Source organism: Crocodylus porosus, unplaced genomic scaffold (genome assembly GCF_001723895.1).
Source record: "Crocodylus porosus isolate Cpor-Errol unplaced genomic scaffold, CroPor_comp1, whole genome shotgun sequence".
Taxonomy (NCBI): domain Eukaryota; kingdom Metazoa; phylum Chordata; order Crocodylia; family Crocodylidae; genus Crocodylus; species Crocodylus porosus.
The window spans coordinates 75,428,983-75,447,622 of record NW_017728948.1 but is presented as its reverse complement, the minus strand read 5'-3'; the positions used below and the strand labels follow the sequence as shown (position 1 = coordinate 75,447,622).

At 49.2% G+C, this 18,640-nt stretch overlaps 2 protein-coding genes across 2 annotated transcripts; both read right to left on the bottom strand.

Moving 5' to 3' along the window:
• Nucleotides 1-15,008: 15,008 nt before the first annotated feature.
• On the bottom strand, nt 15,009-15,959 carry PIGY (phosphatidylinositol glycan anchor biosynthesis class Y). Its single transcript, XM_019552718.1, has one exon. It carries the CDS (start codon nt 15,868-15,870, stop codon nt 15,655-15,657), a length of 216 nt encoding a protein of 71 aa, XP_019408263.1. The 5' UTR covers nt 15,871-15,959; the 3' UTR covers nt 15,009-15,654.
• On the bottom strand, nt 15,908-16,394 carry PYURF (PIGY upstream reading frame). The gene is made up of 2 exons (XM_019552717.1): nt 16,211-16,394; nt 15,908-16,078 (listed from the first exon to the last, which is right to left on the bottom strand). Exons 1-2 carry the CDS (start codon nt 16,363-16,365, stop codon nt 15,928-15,930), a joined length of 306 nt encoding a protein of 101 aa, XP_019408262.1. The 5' UTR covers nt 16,366-16,394; the 3' UTR covers nt 15,908-15,927.
• Nucleotides 16,395-18,640: the final 2,246 nt, after the last annotated feature.

The window sequence follows — 18,640 nt, the reverse complement described above, 5'->3', positions numbered from 1 at the left end:
CTTATTATTAACAATAATTATCAATACTCGTCTTCTGGGTTTCCTGCCAAATCCTGTCTTCATTGTTTCTAGTATTTAGTTTAGACACTTTCTGGGGCAGATTGTCCACATTTTGTGTTCTGTATGGCAGCAAGCAGTGTAAGGCTTTTTTTCAAAGTCATAATTACAAGGGGAGAAGAGAATGAGGTTTCTCTTGATCAGAAATACTGGCAATGGGTTCTAAAGTCAGAGAGCAAATAACCAGAGGGGGATCCTCTGTACACAAACACAAATCATGACAAACATATTTTTCACAATAAAATTAAGATATGTTATAGTAGATGTTTGGCATTTAGTGTATAATTTTTTTTCTGGTTCTAAGATGGCAACCCCAGCTCTCAAAAGTAGTATTTCGGGGGGGGGGGGGCAAAGGGAGGGACTTTGTGTGGCAAAGGTCAGGGGTTAGGGGGTGGGACTTCCAGTCCCAAGATGGCAACTGGGGTGCAGAACAACTGCCAAAGGGTGGGGCTACCCATGTGGCCCTTGACAGCTCACCAAAACTCGTTAAGTGACCCCCCCACCTGAAATAATTGCCTGCCCCTGGGTTGCAAGTACAGGATGTCAGTCAACTGGCATGGGAATAAGAATATAACTACAGTAACTGGAATTAAAGTAATGCTTCTAAAAGGTGTATTCCTTGCACATCCAGGGAGTGTTAAGATGCTTCAAAAGCTAGCCTTGTAATAAGAAACCTCTCACATCCTTGTTTTTTCCCCTCCTACTAGAGCCAAACATTTTGGGACATGCCAAAAAATATCAGGTGTAGATGTATCAGAAGCGTTGCTTTTTTATGAGAAGATCAAGAAGAAGCCAAGTGTCTTTTAGCGGGTAAGATGTGTGCTGGGCCAGTAGGGGGCACTCCTGCACTGAGCCACCCACCTCACTGCACTTGACCAAAAACCAAGCTCTGAGTGTCTCCCCTGGGGCGCCTATAACTGGCCAACCCCTTTCGCACAAGCCTGGGGTAACCACTACCACCACCACTGGGGGTCTGGTCATTTATTGGGCCTAGTGCTCCCTGGGGTACACAGGCCTTGTAGACCTTGAGGGTGCTTGACCCACTACAACATCTTGGGGTGCTTCCTTTAACCTGAAGCTTATTGCTCTGAAGTTAATTGCCCCCAGGCATGCCATTTGAACATGCATCTGGGAGCAATTAACTTCAGAGCAATAAGCACCTCAGTTTATTCAGGCACAGCATGTGGAACCCAGGCAGAGCAGTCCTGGCTGGCAGGGGACCTGGAGGGTTAGCCTGCCAGCCTGCAGCTGCTCCCCCCTGATTCAATGTGCTGTGGAGAGGCTGGCTGGGGCACATGGGAGCTTCAGTATGGTGGCTAACTGACAGGCAGCTACCACACTGAACCATCCTTGTGCCCTAGCTAGATAGGCAGCAGCTACACATTCACTGCTGTGGAGTTTTTTTACTCTGCAGCAGGGTAGTAGTAAACTAATTTACTTTGCAGCAAGATAGTACTTGTATTTTCAAATACTTGTATTTGCAAGTACTATCCTGCTGTGGAATAAATGAATTTACTCCAGTTAGTTAGTCCACTGCACAGTAAACATCTCGTGTAGATGTGTCCTGACTAAAGTAAACTGATCAATCTAGTTGAATGGCCTGAAAAATTTAAGTGCAGGTCTGCAAGCTTAGGTGCTAGCTTGGATCTCTGGGTGGTTGTATGCCCAATGGAGGCTTAGTCCTCAGGGTTTTATTCTATGCTTCCTATATTGAAATGGTGGGTTTTTCATTGACAACCAGCATTTCAATTTTTCTGTCACATTATAGCAAGGGACCCAATCCTTTTTTTCGTTTGTTTTTTGTTGAAGTCAGAGCCTGTCAACCACTGAGGGATGACCTGCTGGTGGGCCAAATGGCCTCTGAGCTGCGGGGGGCCCCAGTTCATTGCTCCATAGTGGCAGCACCCCTAGGGCTGCTCAAATGGGCTGCTAGCAGGCTGGATGCTGCATACCCAGTCACCCTTCTGCCACCTTCCCACACTGCCCCAAGGGCAAGCCATTCTGTTCCTGAGCAGCCCCAGGCATCCTGTCAGCTGCAGGAGCCTGCTGAAAGCAGAAGCAGCAAGGGCCCCAATCCTTTTATTCTGCAGAGCCTACCCACCTCTCCCACAGTTGGAGGCAGGAGTGGGGTGAGCTGACAGCTGCATTGTTGCAATTTATAATGTTGCAAACTAAACTACATGCCAATGTAGTTTAGTTTGCAATGATGTAAACTCATCTAAAACCCTCAAAACTAGCACATGTGCAATGTGTGACACCATTAAGCCACACACGACATTTTCATCTCGCATACATTGTGATGACTGTCACATGTACAAGCACCCTCTTTCATTAGACAATCTCCTGTGAAAATATAATATGAAATGTTTTTAGTCTATGAATGGCCTAGGTTTTCATCCTGATCTTGCAAAATTCTGTTGAACATCAAAGCCGGTTCTGTCTAGGCAGTGGACAGTAGTTTATTAGACAAAGATCCTGTTGCAGAACAGTGAACCATGGTGCAGGAATTCCAGGCTAAACACTCACTATTCAGAATTGCCGAGGCTTAACACACTGGGCAGCCTTTGTGACTTCTGCCAAATTACACAGAAAATAAATCAGGACAGAATTTTGACCAAGATTTGTTTTTTCTCCTATCAGATCCTCAACGGAGGCAAGCATACAGAGGCAGAACATGGGCTTCAGAGCAGTTTACTTCTGAAGAAAGGACAACTAGAAGATTCTGTTACTTACTATTTTCATTACAGGCAGTCCTTGATTTACAACATTTCGAGTTACAACATTCCACACTTACAAAGTTTATAAATTGACACCCTGTTTCAACTTTCTGACTCAGTTCTGACTTTACAGCGCTTCTGATCTGATGACACACCACGCTAACAAGCAAGTTCATTGCATTGCCCATCTCCCTGGAGAACATCTGTCCAAACTTCCTTGGACACCTTCTTTAAGAAAGCAGACAAGACTCCAGAAAAACTTGCAGCCAAGACTCCTAAGAAGATTCCAGCCAAGAACCCTTCAAAAAGTCCAGCAAAGTCACTTCAGAGAAGTCCTTCCAAATCAAAATGATTGCTTTTTACAATATAAATACATTAATGTAGCTATATTACTCACCTATAATTGATTGAATACAAAATTCTGGATTATTTTTGGTGAAAATAGGGTATCAGGCCTTGGTTCAGGAAACAATCCCCTATTTATAACATTGTTTCCTATGGGAAAATCAGTTCCAAGTTACAATGATTTTTTTACTTCAGATGGGGTTTTCAGGAACCACTTGTGTCGTAAGTCCAAGGACTGCCTGTATAGCAATACCTGGAGTTCCCATGTGAGTTTGGCTCCCATAATTCTAGTCATTGTTCAGACATGTAGTGATGCACAACCTTAAGTGATTTATCCAAGGTCACACAGAGTCAGGGACTGGATCCAAATCTCCTGAGCCCCAGCCCAGCTTGCGAAGAAAGGATGCATGTGTGTGTGTGAAGCTTGGAGAGCCAGGACTACTGCTGGAAATAAAAGGTTATTGTTGCAAAGCTGTACTGCTTTCCTCTCATTCCTTCTTCCCAGGTGATACAGGAAAGTGAGAAACTGCTGAAATCACTGCCTTCCTCTTCCCTCTCACCTGAGGCCTTCAGAGGCGGCCTGATTATGCCTGTCCTCGTACAGGGACAGGATGACCAATCTAATCAGCTCCTTGGCTTATTAGCAGAAGCCATCCTGGACTCCAGCACAAAGACCTGCAGGTTCTAGGTAGGCTTTCAAAGGAATGCAGCTGGGTCACTTGAATTCTTGGGTGTTTCAGGATTGGGAGGTGGAGGAATGATTGAGACAGAATCCTTGTGGTCAAATAACTAGGGAAGAATATAAGAACATTGCTCAGGCATGCAGGGATGATAGGGTTACCATATTTCAAGGTCCAAAAAAGAGGACACCTGTCACCAGTGGGGAGGGGCAGGGAGGCAGGCAGAGGGAATATGATGGTTGAGGGGAGGCCAGTGACATGCCGGTGCCCTGCCCCTGCCCATTCTGTTGCCCCTCACTGACAAGCCCCGCCACCCCCAGCCCTGCTGCTGCCTCTCACTCCGGACCCACTGACCTCAGCCCTGCCAGTGGCCCTCACTCCCAAACAGCAGTACCCTGGCTCCCACCCCTTACTCATGCCCCTCACTCTCAACCCACAGCCCTCAGTGCTGCCAGTGCCCTGCACACCCAATCTACAGTCACCTGTCCCATCTCCCATGCCCTTCACTCCTGATCTGCACCCCTACTCCCTGCAGCTCCCAGCCCTGCTGGTACCCTCATGCCCAACTCACAGTCCCCTGCCTCCCAGCTGTGCTGCCCAAGCAGCTCCCGCATTGCGAGCGCACCTGCTCTGTCTCTCTGTCACTCTCCCTCTCTCTCTCTGTTTACCTGGCTTGTCAGAGTCTGTGTGGGGTGCATGTGACCCCTGACAGCCGATCACCTTGCCCACTGCTCCCAGTTTGGAGCAGTCAGCCCTGGAAAGCAGAAAACCTGGACATTTGCTGTTATTTTAAAAATCCACCCAGATGCAGCACAGGGATCCAAACAAGAGGACATATGTGGGACAAACCCGGATGTATAGTAACCCTAGGGATGAAGTCAGGAAGGTCAAATTGCAGTTGGAGTTGCAGCTAGCAAGGGATGTGAAGGGTAACAAGAAGGGTTTCTTGCAAGTATGTCAGTAGCAAGAGGAGGATCAGGGGAAGCATAGGCTCCTTACTGAATGAGGGAGGCAACCTTGTGACAGAGGATGCAGAAAAGGCTGAACTGCTCAGTGCCTTTTTTGCCTCAGTCTTCACAGGCAAGGTTAGATCCCAGACTACTGTGCTGGGCAGCACAGTTTGGAGAGGAGTGAGCAGCCTTCAGTGGTGAAAGAACAGATTAGGAACTGTTTAGAAAAGCTGGACATAAACAAGTCCATGGGGCCAGACAGGATCCAGCCAAAGGTGCTGAGGGAGCTGGCTGATGTGGTTGCATAGCCACTGGCCATCATCTTTGAAAACTCATGCCAATCAGGAGAGATCCTGGATGAATGGAAAAGGGCAAACATAGTGCCCATATTTAAGAAAAAGGAAAAGGAGGGTCCAGGGAATTACAGACCAGTCAGCCTTATTTCAGTCCCTGGAAAAATCATGGAGCAGCGCCTCAAGGAATCCATTTCTAAGCACTTGGAGGAGAAGAAGGTGATTAGGAACAGTCAGCATGGATCCACCAGGGGCAAGTCATACCTGACTAACCTGATTGTCCTCTATGATGAGATGACTGGCTCTGTGGATGTGGGGAGACCAATGGATGTTGTGTACCTTGATTTTAGCAAGGCTTTTGATATGGTCTCCCACAACATTCTCACAGGCAAGCTAAGGAAGTATGGGCTGGATGAATGGACTGTAAGGTGGATAGAAAACTGCCTGGAGCATCAGTCTCAGAGTAGTAGTCAACAGCTTGATGTCTAGTTGGCAGTCAGTATCAAGTGGAGTGCCTCAGGAGTCAGTCCTAGGGCTGGTTTTGTTCCATGTCTTCATCAACGACCTGGAAGATGGCACAGAGTGCACCTTCAGCAAGTTTGCAGATGACACCAAGCTGTGGGGAGTAGTAGATATGCTGAAGGGTAGGGCTAGGATTCAGAGTGACCTAGAAAAATTGGAGGATTGGGCCAAAAGAAATCTCACGGTGTTCAGCAAGGACAAGTGCAAAGTCCTGCACTTAGGACAGAACAATTTCATACACCAGTACAGGCTGGGAGCTGACTGTCTGGGCAGCAGCTCTGCAGAAAAGGACCTGAGGGTTACAGTGGACAATAAACTGAATATGAGCCAGCAGTGTACCCTTCTTGCCAAGGAGGCTAATGGCATATTGGGCTGCATTGGTAAGTGTGTTTCCAGTAGGTCAAGGGAAGTAATTGTTCCCCTCTATTCAGCACTAGGGAGGCCATATCTTAAGTACTGTGTCCAGTTTTGGTGCCCCCTACTACTGAAAGTACATGGACAAATTGGAGAGGGTCCATGGTCCAGTGCAGGGCAACAAAAATGGTGAGGAGGCTGGGTGATATGACTTATGAGGAGAGGCTGAGGGAACTCATTTAGTCTAGAGAAGAGAAGTCTGAGCGGAGATTTACTAGCAGCCTTCAACTACGTGAAGGTGGTTCCAAAGAGGATGGAGCTGGACTGTTCTCAGTGGTGAGAGATGACAGAACAAGGAACAATGGTGTCAAGTTGCAGCAAGGGAAGTTTAGATATTAGGAAGGATTTTCTCAGTAGGAGGGTAGTAAACCGCTGCAACCAGAGAGGTGGTAGAATTTCCATCCTTGGGGGGTTTTTTAAGCCTATCTTGACAAAGTCGTGACTGGGATAAACTAGTTGGGGATGGTTCTGCTTTGAGCAGGAGGTTGTACTAGATGCTACATAGTTGAGCATGCCTCTCGAAAAAAACCTTCCAAAACCAGAGGTGTACCTCTTATTTGAGGGGCAAGTAAATGAAGTATTTACTACTGTGATGGAAGCTCTAAGAAGATCCAGACAAAAAGACCTGTTATGTTACATAGGCATTCCCTCTGCCACAGTATGAATGAATACTGTACAGTACATTCTATAACTTGCTGAGTCTAGTTCTAAAATATTCCAAGTACGGGATTAGCTTCCCACTGACAATCATTTAACTGAAAGCATAATCTGGCTTGTATGTAAAAAGGCTGTGTGATATTTTAATCCACCCAGTTTCATAGATTATAGAGTACTACATAACCTCCACCATGTATTCTGTGTGTTTCTGTAACTGAGTCCCTTAATTGCTACAGGACACCCTTGCCATTTGTGGGGGATATGTTCTCGTATCCCCCGCAAATGGCAAAATCCGTGAATAAGGCACTGTATTCATGAAAGCTGTCTGGGGGGGCATGGCTGCGCTGGCAGTGGTGGGAGCCCAGGGGTGTCAGTGGAAGCCTGGCGGTGGCAAGCGCAAAGCTCCCAAGGAGCTCCTTTAAGTGTATTTAAGATGCAGGTTCAGCATTTGCGAATATTTGAAAATGCAAATGCCAAACCCGCAAATAGCAAGGGTTTCCTGTACTTTCATATACTAAATAGGCACTAAAGTATTGTATTTCAGTACTGTGAACTTGCCTTTGACTACAAGCACGTATATATTTTAAATATCTGCAGTGAAGGAGAAAAGAGTAAATGTAATGACTTATAAAAGAGGTTCTTAATTGGGCTGTTAAATACACATCCTCTAGTTTTTTCTTAATTTCTAGTTGAGATTTTTTTCTCAGCTGGCCCCTCCCTCTACCTTCCCCAGCATGCTGGGCTCACCCTGGGCTCCTTCTTCCCTGGTTGAGGTTCAGGATGGGACTGCCGCTGCTCACCCACTGCTTGCACCTCTGCCTGGTTCCCACTTTTCCTCAGCTGGCCCTTCTCTCTGCCTTCCCCGCTGCGCTGGGCTCCTGGCACCCTCCTGGTAGGAGCTCAGTAGAAAAAGCCCTAACCCCTGTTTTTTTCCCCAGATCTGTAAGTTGGGATCATCCTGAAATGGTCACTAAACAAATGCTAGGGTTTAGCACAGAAATTTCTCTGAAGATACAAATGTTCTATCTCAGGAGAGATGCATAGGGGGTGCACACAGGTACACGTGCACCCCCTGAATGTGGCAGTACACCCCCTACAAACAGTGTTGGTGGTGCCTATGCATGGTCGCTGCTCACCATGCCACCATTGACATCACCAGCGGTATCTGTGGGTGGTCCGCGATTCCCGCTGGCTGCTGATGCTGCTGGCGGCGGCTGTGGGTGGTCACCGACCCTTGGTCAGCATTTGCCAACCCCCACTCCCACCGCCGATAGCGCTGGCAGCATCTGTGGAAGCTCCCTGCTGCCATGCTCCTGCTGCTTCCACTGCTGCCGTGCCCACCCAGCTGCAGTGGGTATGCGCCATTCATATTCTATCTCTTACAGTTTTCAAGCTATTTGCATTTAAAGAGTGTTACAGACACACAGATAGACACGCAGACGAACGGACTAAGCCCTTTATATATACACAGATGTTCACCTTACCTCCAGGGAGAAGAGCCTAGAACATGGGGAGGCAAAGTCTGGCCCACAGGCCACATTGGGCCCACAGCGTACTCCATTTCCTAGCAGCCCCTGTGGCAGTGGCTCCTTGCTGCTGGACCCAGCCCTGCTGCCTGGGCACCCCAGCCTGTTTCCTCCACACCCACCGCTGGGGGTGGGACCGATGTGGACAGGGCGCACAGCTGGGTGGCTGGGATGGAGTCATGCCGGGGAGTAAGAGAGGCAGGCAGGCCAGGGAGTCCCTGACATCTTGCAGTGATGACACCTTGAGGCAGGGCCAGGGCAGAGCTGCGATCTACTGCTTGCATGCCCCTGTGATGCGTGCAGGTTCCACGGGCAGGGAGTGGATCGTGGCCCTGCTGTCACTGCTGCAAGATCCCAGCCCCAAAGTAGCTCCCCACCTGACTGGATGTATGCCCTACCCATGTAACTTCTGGTAGGTCTCCATGGAGACTTCAGGAGTGCAGAGACATGCCACTGTGGGCTGTGACAGCTTGGGGCCTAGATGGACCAGGGCAGAGCCCCAGTTTTGTGGCCCTCTGCTGTCATGTCCCTGTGCTCCCAGAGTCTCCATGGAAACTGGCAGGCAGCTGCTGGGAAATGGATTCTGGCCAATGGCTGGATCCACCATTTTGCCCACTCCTGGTCTACAAGAATAATTCAACACTATCTAGGATTCATTAACCATAATAGATTTTTGCCTCTCATTCTTTCAGTTCATAATTTGCTTTATTAGTAGATTTAAAAAGACATCTTGGACATAATTTTACTTTGGTTTTTTTTAAGTCTTTCACAGGAGAACATTAAGATAATAGCCATGGAGTGAAGAAGCCAAGAAGTGAAGTTGAAGAAAAGCATAAGAAGTGGGGAGCAAGAAAGTTTGTCATTGTCATAAATCCAGCTTTACACCTGTCTGAACTGTTCCAGCCCACGATGTACCCTTTTCTTCCAGGAAATGAGTGGCCGTCTTTTTCTGTTGAGCAAAGGAACATCTGGGGTTGGGTGAGATTATTGTACTGAATGTTTTACTCTCTCTGAATACAGAAGCTTCTAAGATGATACTTGTTGTACTGATAAAGTTAGACTTTGATTTTAGGAAACCTAGTTGTCCAAGACTTTGATTTTAAGACACTGAGCTGTCTACATTTTGAATTTAGGACACGGAGTTGTCCAAGCTATTGGATTTTAAGAGTTGCCTGCACTGAAGTGGAACTTTGATTTTGGAACACAGAGTTGTCTTCATTCGTAATTCACGTTCCATTTAAGGGTTAACTGTGCTTTAACGATTCCCTAAGCATTATCTGGTGGACAGTGGTGCTAACACGCTGGCTGTATGAGAGTCCCAAACTCCAGCAAGAGTGTTTAAGAGCACTGGTACAGGGTTATTGTTTGTAGCTATGTCCGTCTAAGGACATAGGCAGGCAACTGGTAGAGGGTTTGATCCAGGGTGCAAGAACTTGAACCTGCTTCCAAGAACTCACAGACACTGATGCCGTGACTCGGGTCTTTTTCTGCCAACAGAATATGCAACAGGCAATCCAAGACCACCACTGCATATGCAAGAACTTGAGGAAGATATTGTGGCGCTTGAGGCTACCTTGAGGCGTGCTGATAATGACCACAGCCTGTATGAGAACCGCAAGCTCCAGGAAATGTGCTTGAGAGAACTGACAGAGGGTTTGACTCAGGGTGCAAGAACTTGAACCTGCTTCCAAGAACTTACAGAGCCTGATGCCGTGACTCGGGTCTTTTTCAACCTAAAGAAAAAGTGCACAGAATAAGAAATCATGGGTACAATCCAGTGGGGCCAGGTGCTCACAGATCAAGATCTGAGAGCGTGCTGTTAACTTCTACAAGGAGCTGTTTAGAGTTGAGAATACCTGCCCAGAGGCCATACAACAGTTGCATGAGGGCCTCCCCAAACTCGCCATGCTGAGGCTGAGGAGCTCAGAGCTGTCCCTGGGCAAAACTGACTGCTGCTATTTGAAGACCTTGACATGGGGAAGGTGCCAGGCCTTGACTGATTACCCGTCAAATTCTCCAAGATGTTTTGGACTCCTGAGCCCAGACCCCTGCCCATCTTCCAGGAGAGCTTCAAACATAGGATCCTTCCAGCCAGCTGCTGGTGAGCACCCATCACACTGCTGCCCAAGAAAGGGAATCTTGGTAACATTAAGAACTGGCAACTGCTATCGCTCCCGTGTACAGGACCCAATGCCCTGACCAACCATCTCAAAATGGCCATGGCCTCTGACATAGGCCCCAAACTGACCTACCCCATACCTGCCAGGACAACCAGTTTCTGCCACGTGACCTGCCGCCGGCTGTGAAGCTTTTTGGCTTGAACAACAATGTTGCCTTCCTGAATCAAGAACAGGCCTTTGATAAGGTCAGCCACAACTTGTATTTCATACTCTGGGCCTGCTTTCACATCAACCATCTGGCTCCTGTACTGGAACATCTCTCTGCTCCTGAAAGCGAAGCGAGAGCTTATGTGCCCCATTCCCAGCATGCAGGGATGTCCGACAGAGCTGCTCTCTCTCTCTGCAATGCTCTATGCCCAAACTACTGAGCTACATGGGCTACAGCAGTGGGCCTGATGGGCCTGTGTTGGCCACAGCCCCAGCTGCTGGCCCCCAGTTAAGTTGAGAGCATATGCTGGTGATGTGATTTTTTTTTTGTGAGCAGTGAGGGTAACATCTGTAAGAGAAAGCTTGTTATGAGGGTGCCCCGCGGGGACGAGTAATAAACAGGACTCAACCTGCAGCTCCCGACGAGAGGCACACGAGGAGGAAGGAGGAGCCCGCGCAGCTCATTAGCTGCGCGTTTATCAGATTACACCCAGCTGGTGACATCATGGAGGAACGCTGGCCGGCGGAGCTTAAAATGGCGGCTGCAGCTGCAAAAGGGCCGGATGGCTCCAGCAAGGAGCACCGCCCAGCCCCTTCGACTAGGGAAGCGGCTGTCGCTAGCATGGCGGCAGGAGAGCCGGCAGGGGCTCTAACGGCGCCAAGACGGACCTCGCAGCTGGGAACGGCCCTGGGCATCGCGGGCATTGAAGGCACAGCTCCAGAGGACGCGCCGGACGGAACAAGTGGCCGGGCCTAAACTTGTACGACGGGCCTGAGGTGTCAGACCCCTGCGGTTGCTAAGCACCAAGGCACCATGCTCAGACTACTGCAAAGGCCTGAGGTGTCAGGCCCAAACTGTTGCTGGGCCTTGAAGTACCAGATCCAGACTCTCTTGAGACTTGAGAGTGCCAGGCCCTGACTGCTGCTAAGCCATTAGGCACCAGGCCCCAACTGCAGCCCTGGTCACTCCCTACTTCTACTGTACATGAGCGGAGAACCAAAGTGCCATGGTGTGCTCCTCTAAGGAAGATTTGCCCCTGTTTTTCTCTGGCTTTGCATGACCAAGGCAGGATGAGCTGGGGGCATTCAGAATATTCCCTGCATCTTGGGAATGAATGTGTTGGACTGAGTGAGCGAGAAGGGAGGACTCGGGGCATGATCTGAAAGGAATCTTCTTTGACAGAGCAGCACTAGGAAATCACAGGGCTTGGACAACAGGCCTATCGAGTTTATGGCCTGTAGGGTCTGTGCGATCATCCAGTCTGACCTCCGATGTGGACTACGCTGCCAACTGTTGTTCTTATCACGGGTTCAGTTACTTGTGCTTGCCTGAGACACAGCTTCCAGAAAAACACTGGTCTTTGTAAGAAGATAGTAAGCGGTGAAGAATTCATCACTGCTGCTTCCAGTGGTCAATCACCCTCAATATTTAAAACCTGCACCTGGTTGCTAAATGCATTGGGTTGAACTTTGGCTTGCGCCCTCAGGCCCCTTCTGACCTCCTAATCTACAGAGCTGCACAAGTCAGGGTCACCTAGGCAAAGGCTCTGCTATATTAATGCATCTCCTGATTGGTGCCCAGAATCATGAGTGTGTGAATGGGGTGATCCAGCGTATTCAGGGGGAAATGACTGCAAGCTTTGGCTGGGCTGGCGAGGGTCAGGACATCAGTCCTGCAAGCTTTGTTCCACTGTGACATCATCAGGGCCTTGGCGAGGGCCTTAAGCCATTGGGCAGTGGGACGGTGACATCACAAAGCTTTGACATTATAAATGTTGGCTCCTCTTCACCTCCCCCTACCTGTTTTACTTCTGCTTTCCTCTGCCCTCAGAAGAGCAGTGATAGTGTGCCGGAAGTTTTCAGCTGGTGTGAAAATGAGTATGGATGAGCCTATGGAGTGCGAGGAACAAAGTTTTGAGTATATGGAGTGGGAGGAGCAAGGAGATGAGCGCATGGAGTGCGAGGAGCAAGGAGATGAGCATATGCAGTGCTAGGAGCAAGGAGATGAGAGTATGAAGTGCAAGGAGCAAGGAGAGGAGTGCATGGAGTACAAGGAGCAATGAGTTGAGTGTATGGAGTGTGAGAAGCAAAGAGATGAGCCTATGGATTGCAAAGAGACGAGCCTCTGGAGTACGAGGAGCATGGGTATGAGGCAGCAGTGGGAAGGAACGGGGACAAGGCAATAGAGAAATATCAGCAGGGTTCTGAAGTGATGGAGAGGTAGCAGCACGAGGATGCGGTGATGAAGACAGATTAGAACAGGGAAGCCCAACCTGAGGCGTGGCTGCCACAAGTGGCAGAGGGAGCCTTTGTGTGGGGCATACAGCAAACTGGGGAGGGGATGGCCAGCTCAGCAGCAGGTAGAGCAGAGCAGGCAGAGAGGAGAGGTTGGGAGGAGAAAGCAGAGCAGCAGTTCAAGCAAGGGAAGGGGATCAGAGTGGCACTCAGGGTGGGTGCGGGGTACATCTGCCTAACCTGTTGCCCCCCATCCCTGCCCCCCCAGATTACAACAACCCCGGCTCTCTGGTTGAAAATGGACATTTTCTTTACAAGAGGTTTGAAAAGGGAGGCCTCATTTTGTTTTCTCCTCCCCTTCATGGGGGACTGTGGGAGCTTTGCTACTAAGGGCTAGGTCTAGTCTGTGGGGCACCCATCCCTTTTCAAAGGGCCTTGACACAGGTCCCCAGCCTCTCCTTCTGTGTGTTGCCTTTCAAGGCCTTTATCATTTTTTCCTTTGCCTCTGGACCCTCTTTAAATTCTCCACGTCCTTTTGAAACTGTGGCACCCAAAACTGCATGCTACAGTCTAGATGAGGCCTAACCAGTGCCAGAGTGAAGAGGCACTTGTTATGTTTTTGATTCTTCTGCCCAAGGGGCAGCACCTTGCATTTCTCAGCATTTACCTTCATCGTGTTGGCTCTAACCTAGCTTTTCAGGCTACCAGGGCTCTTCTGCATCGTGCCCCCGTCTTCCATTGTGTTTTCAATCCCTCCCAGCTTCGTATCTTCTTTACATTTTCTCAGGAAGTGTGAAGAGGAAGGAAGAAGGATGATCTTGTTGCTGCCCAAGAGTGAGCATGAGCCAGCGGGAGAAGAGAGATCTCGCGGAGACTGGTGCTGCCTTAGTGCTCTGTGGCCACAGAGAGTGGCGGAGATGGGAAAAAACCCGGATGAGGAAAAAAAAAAAGGACTGATGTGGCACAGACTGGAGAGGAAAAAGAGGAATGTGACAGTCAGAGCGAGAGAGTGCTGACAAGTGGAGTGGTGCATGATTTAGTAGAATTACAAGGGGCAGAGATCAAATCCGGTTGAGGACTCTTTGAGGGAAGACAGTGAAAAAGACCGGAAAAATTTGGGTGGACAGCAAGAACCCCACAGAAAATAAGTAAAGCTTTTCTTTTAATTGGTTTTTATTAAGAAGACAACAGGAATGAAAGTGAAGTGAAATGTTATTAATCTTTACAGATTAAAAAAAGATTTGTGTTCCAGAGGCAGATAGCTGGAACTAGTCTTGTTTTGTTGCTGACCTTAATTTTGATATATACGAGACTGGAAGAGAAGATTTCAGACTACAAGAAAAAGAAAAACATAATAATTTGTGTTATGTAATCAAAATAATAAAAGACAATTCACAGAAAATACTGTATTGCTGTGAGTTTTTAGAATGAGACTGGTGGAATTTATGTATATTTAGAAGAGGATTTCTGTAGTTCAGTGATGGTCCCTGCACAATAAAAATGAGGTGTGTTGGGGGCATGCCATGGGAGCTGACAAGGTACAGCTAAATAGCAGGTTTCAGGTCCCACTTCTCTTGATCTAGCAACAAGTATCCTAGAAGAACAATGAGATGACTGAGGAATAAGGGCCAGTGAGATATGGCTAAAAAATGGTAATGGGGTTCTGCTATCCTGTGGGTGTACCTGAACCTTGCTGCCAGATCAGAGGCTACGCACTTGACTCACGTTATAGAAGCGCTACTTGGCGGAGTACTCTGGCTCTTGTCTCTGTTCTCAGACCCATCTCACAAAGAGCTGGTTAATGCCCCAACTTTTCTTGCCCTATTTACTTCCTTTTGACAGCTACCCATCTTCCCACAGGAGGCCACCAGCTGTCTTAAGGTACTGACCCTGCTGCCCCACAGCAGTAAGTGTCACAATACCTTGCCTATGGTTTTGTTGCTTCACTAAGCAGCGTATCAAAAGATAGGAAAGTCTGCTCAGATTAGAGTTATCTGGATTGTGTTTTTGCCTAGAGTAGTGGGCACTTCAGTGGGTCACATTCCCAATCCTGACTTGTTCTCAGCCAGTGTAAAGCTAGCAAGGGGGAGTGTCAGATGGCATTTTTGAGCCGATTGCCTTATTGTCAGCTGTTACCGGCCACTGCCAGTTGGAATAAATTAGAGCATCTGCCAAACTACTATTTCATGGTACTTCTTGCCTGAATAGTTGTGCCAGGCCTGCTGATCTAGGAGGAAATTGTATTGGTGTGACATGCATACCCCACCTTGGTTTTTTTCTAAAATAAAATATGTGCTGTGTTGGATGTGCATGAATGACTGCCCTCAAAACATGGCTGCAGTGATCCTAAAAAGTCGAAAGCTCACACGGATTAAAAAAATTCTTTGCACAGACAAGTTTGCTGTTGCACAGTGTTTTGATTTATTACACTGCATTTTTATAGCACAGTGACAGAAGCATTTCATGACTAAATCTGTTCAACCTAGCAACACACCGAAGGACGAACACCGCCATCTTTAAAGAGCAGCCCATATTACTGTTTATTATAACAACCCTGGTTAAGTAATTAAACTGTATCTCAGTCAGTACATGGAGTCATTCAGGGAAAAAACAAACACCCACTGTAATATGCTTTCACACCATTACAGTGCACCTCTGGATTTTGAGGGACAAGGGCAAAAGTACTTAATTATCTTTCCTGACAGAAATTAAGCACTCATACACAAAGTCCTCTCTAGAAGATCATTGTGAAGTGCCAGGAGGAGGGTGATAACGGTCATCATTACTGAGAGAGCAAGGGAGGAAGAGACCATTCCAATTACATGGAACGTAATATTAGTGTACAGCTAAGATAAGCTACACAACTACCACAAAGGCCCTGTGATTGATAAGCCCACTGGGCAGTGCCCTCGGGCTGTCTGTCTGCCTGCCTCAGTTGTGTCGAAAAAGTTTAATGCCCATCCAGGTCCACAGGTGGAAGAAAACGTACACGGGGATCGTAACAGGAAGCAGCAGACTGTAGAAACATAAGCTGTTTGTGCTGGTGCAGCCCTGTGGGAAGTTTTCATCCATGGTGGCTGAATAAAACAAGCCAACCAAGGACAGCAGTGGGACGACCACTGTCAGCGTAGGCAGTGAAAGGAACATGACTACTGCTCACACGAGCCTCCCAGTCTCCAGCTTTGCTCTCTGGGACAGCACTATCTAGCTCTGCGTTGACTCCTCTCCTGTGGGGTGAGGGGGCTCAGCCTCGATCTTCCTCGCTGCTTGCGGTATCATGTTAGGGATGCCATCCACCACCGGGTAGGCGATGCCCAGCTCCTCATTGATCAGCTCGTTGCTGGATTCTTCGTACCTGCACGAAAAACGAATAGGTCAGAGCTGCGGACGCAAGGAGGGGAGCCCCTCCACGTGTGTATGTGTGCGCGCGCACGTGTGCTCATCTGCACCTATGCGCATGTGCGCACAGGTTCACACAAGTGCGTACCGCAGCGGGCGTTTGGACAGCGGGCAGACGAGCAGCCCCAGAAGCGCGGGGTCCAGCCCGGCGGGCTGCGCAGAGCCCCGGCCGCTGTCCGGCCCGCGCGTCCTTCCCGCCGCCACCTGCAACCCCCTGCGCAGCGCAGTGGCCCGGCCCAGCATCGTCCTGCGCGCGGCAACTTCCGGCCGCGCGCCCGCGCCGCTTCCTGTGCGCCGGGAACCCGCTCCGCCCGCGCGCCGCCCCGCGCTTGGGTTCCGGGGGCCCTATGTGCACTCCCCGCCGCCCGTTCCCTTCATCTGGTGCGTGGGCGAGCCTATGTTCTCTCTGTCTGTCTTTGAGGTGTTTTCGGCTGCAGGCTGACAGGGCCCGGCTCTGCAGTTCTGTTTCACAGCAGCTTTGAAACGAGACCTACAGGTGTTTACGGAGGAAGGTCCTGCCCTGAATCTGCATGGTGCTGGCTTGGACTCTGAGTCCAGTGGCTTCAGTCATGTTTTCCCTTTGATTCCCAGTGAATGAAGGTGTAAAATCAGTTGAAGCGTTCGCTGCCGGGAGCAGAGGCACAAGCAGCTGCTTTCACATCCAGACAGGATGGATTTTGCATATGCAAAGGGGTGTGCTCCCACATTAGTTGGGAAGCTACCCACATACTGGTATTTTCTGATGTCAGCATTTCTCACATTAAGAAGCACCCACTGAGGCAGTCCCTGTGTCCGTGCGCTTTAGTGTCGAGCCCCTGGAGCACTGTGCTGGAGGCAGCAGGGACTCGATCAGTGGGGCTCAGACTTTTTTTGGATCCCCTTGGAAAATCCCAGCTCTCTTCTTATGCCTACAGAAAAATAATAGAGCAGGGTTGCTTTTTTTTCCGTAGTCAAGAGCTCAGGAGGCCACAGTGGCAGATGCCTGTTTGACATCCCAGGGTTTATCTCATGAATGGTGCTTGCGTGAATCTCAGTGCTGGCATGGCGAGGTCCTCTGCGCCACCCTCAAAAGGAGCTCATGGCCCCTTGGTTGGGAATTGCATTAGATTGGGGTGCTCAGCTCCTAGCCAGTTGGCTGAATGTGGCCCATGGAATCATGGCATCCAGCCCATGGACGTCCACAAGGGTCAGGGAGGTTGGTGGTGAGGGTGCAGTGGCAATTAACAATGCAACCCCTCTCCCATGCCAAATTCCGGAGACCCATGTGGCCAGATCAGGGCTGGGTCATGCTCCCTCATCCTGCATGGCTGGATCAGGGAAATGATGTCCCCGCTGTTCCCTTCCGTGTGGCCAGGACCTACTGTTCCCACTGGATCAGGTCCACCATCCAGATCCAGCCCGTGTACAACCAGGCCCAGCTCATCTGGACCATGGGACAGAAAGGTTGAGCATACATGCACCTTGACTAGATGGAGCCCATCTTCTCAGTGACTGTCTATACTGTGCTCTACTGTATGGTCTACTATGTTCATGCTTCTGGGCTTTGCTGGTTGCCACATGGGGCTGGGAGGGAATTCCCCATGACCTCCCCCACTCCCTTTCTGCACTGGTCCAGTCCTGCAGGGAGCATACCAGGAAAGCCAAAGCTGCAACTGAACTCCAACTACCTTCGAGCTTCAAAGACAATAAAAAGTCCTTTTTCAGATATGTGGGGAGCCAGAGGAAAAGCAAGGGCAACATTGGACCCCTGCTGAACTAGATGGGACAACTGATGACCAGGAAAAAGCCAACCTATTAAAAGGGAACTTTGCGTCAGTCTTTCATCAGTCCCATGGGATGTCCATGCCCGCTACGGGACAGGGATGTCCGGGTGGAGGAGATCCCCTGCCCTCCGGAAATGCTGACCTTGTGAAGGAACATCTTGAGAAGCTGGATACCTTCAAGTCCGCTGGCCCTGACAATCTACACCCCAGGGTACTCAAGGAGCTGGCAAGCATCATAGCCCAGCCCCTGGCACAGATCTTTAAAAACTTCTGGCACTCCGGTGTAGTGCCTGAAGACTGGAAGAAGGCCAACGTGGTGCCGATCTTCAAGAAAGGGAGGAAAGTGGATCCAGTTAACTATAGGCCCATTAGCCTGACTTCTGTCCTGGGGAAGATCTTAGAAAAGCTTATTAAAGAGGCCATCCTTAATGGACTGGCTGAGGCCAACATCCTGAGGGATAGCCAGCATGGGTTTGTTGTGGGTAGGTCTTGTTTGACCAATCTCATTTCCTTCTAGGACCAGGTGACCTATCACCTGGACAAGGGAGATGAGATTGATGTCATTTATCTTGACTTCAAAAAAGCCTTCGATCTGGTAACCCATGATCACCTCTTGGCGAAACTAGCCAACTGTGGCCTTGGGTCCACCATGATCCGCTGGCTGGGGAACTGGCTCCGCGGTTGGACCCAGAGGGTTGTAATTGATGGCAGTCACTCATCATGGTGTCCTGTGACCAGTGGGGTCCCCCAAGGCC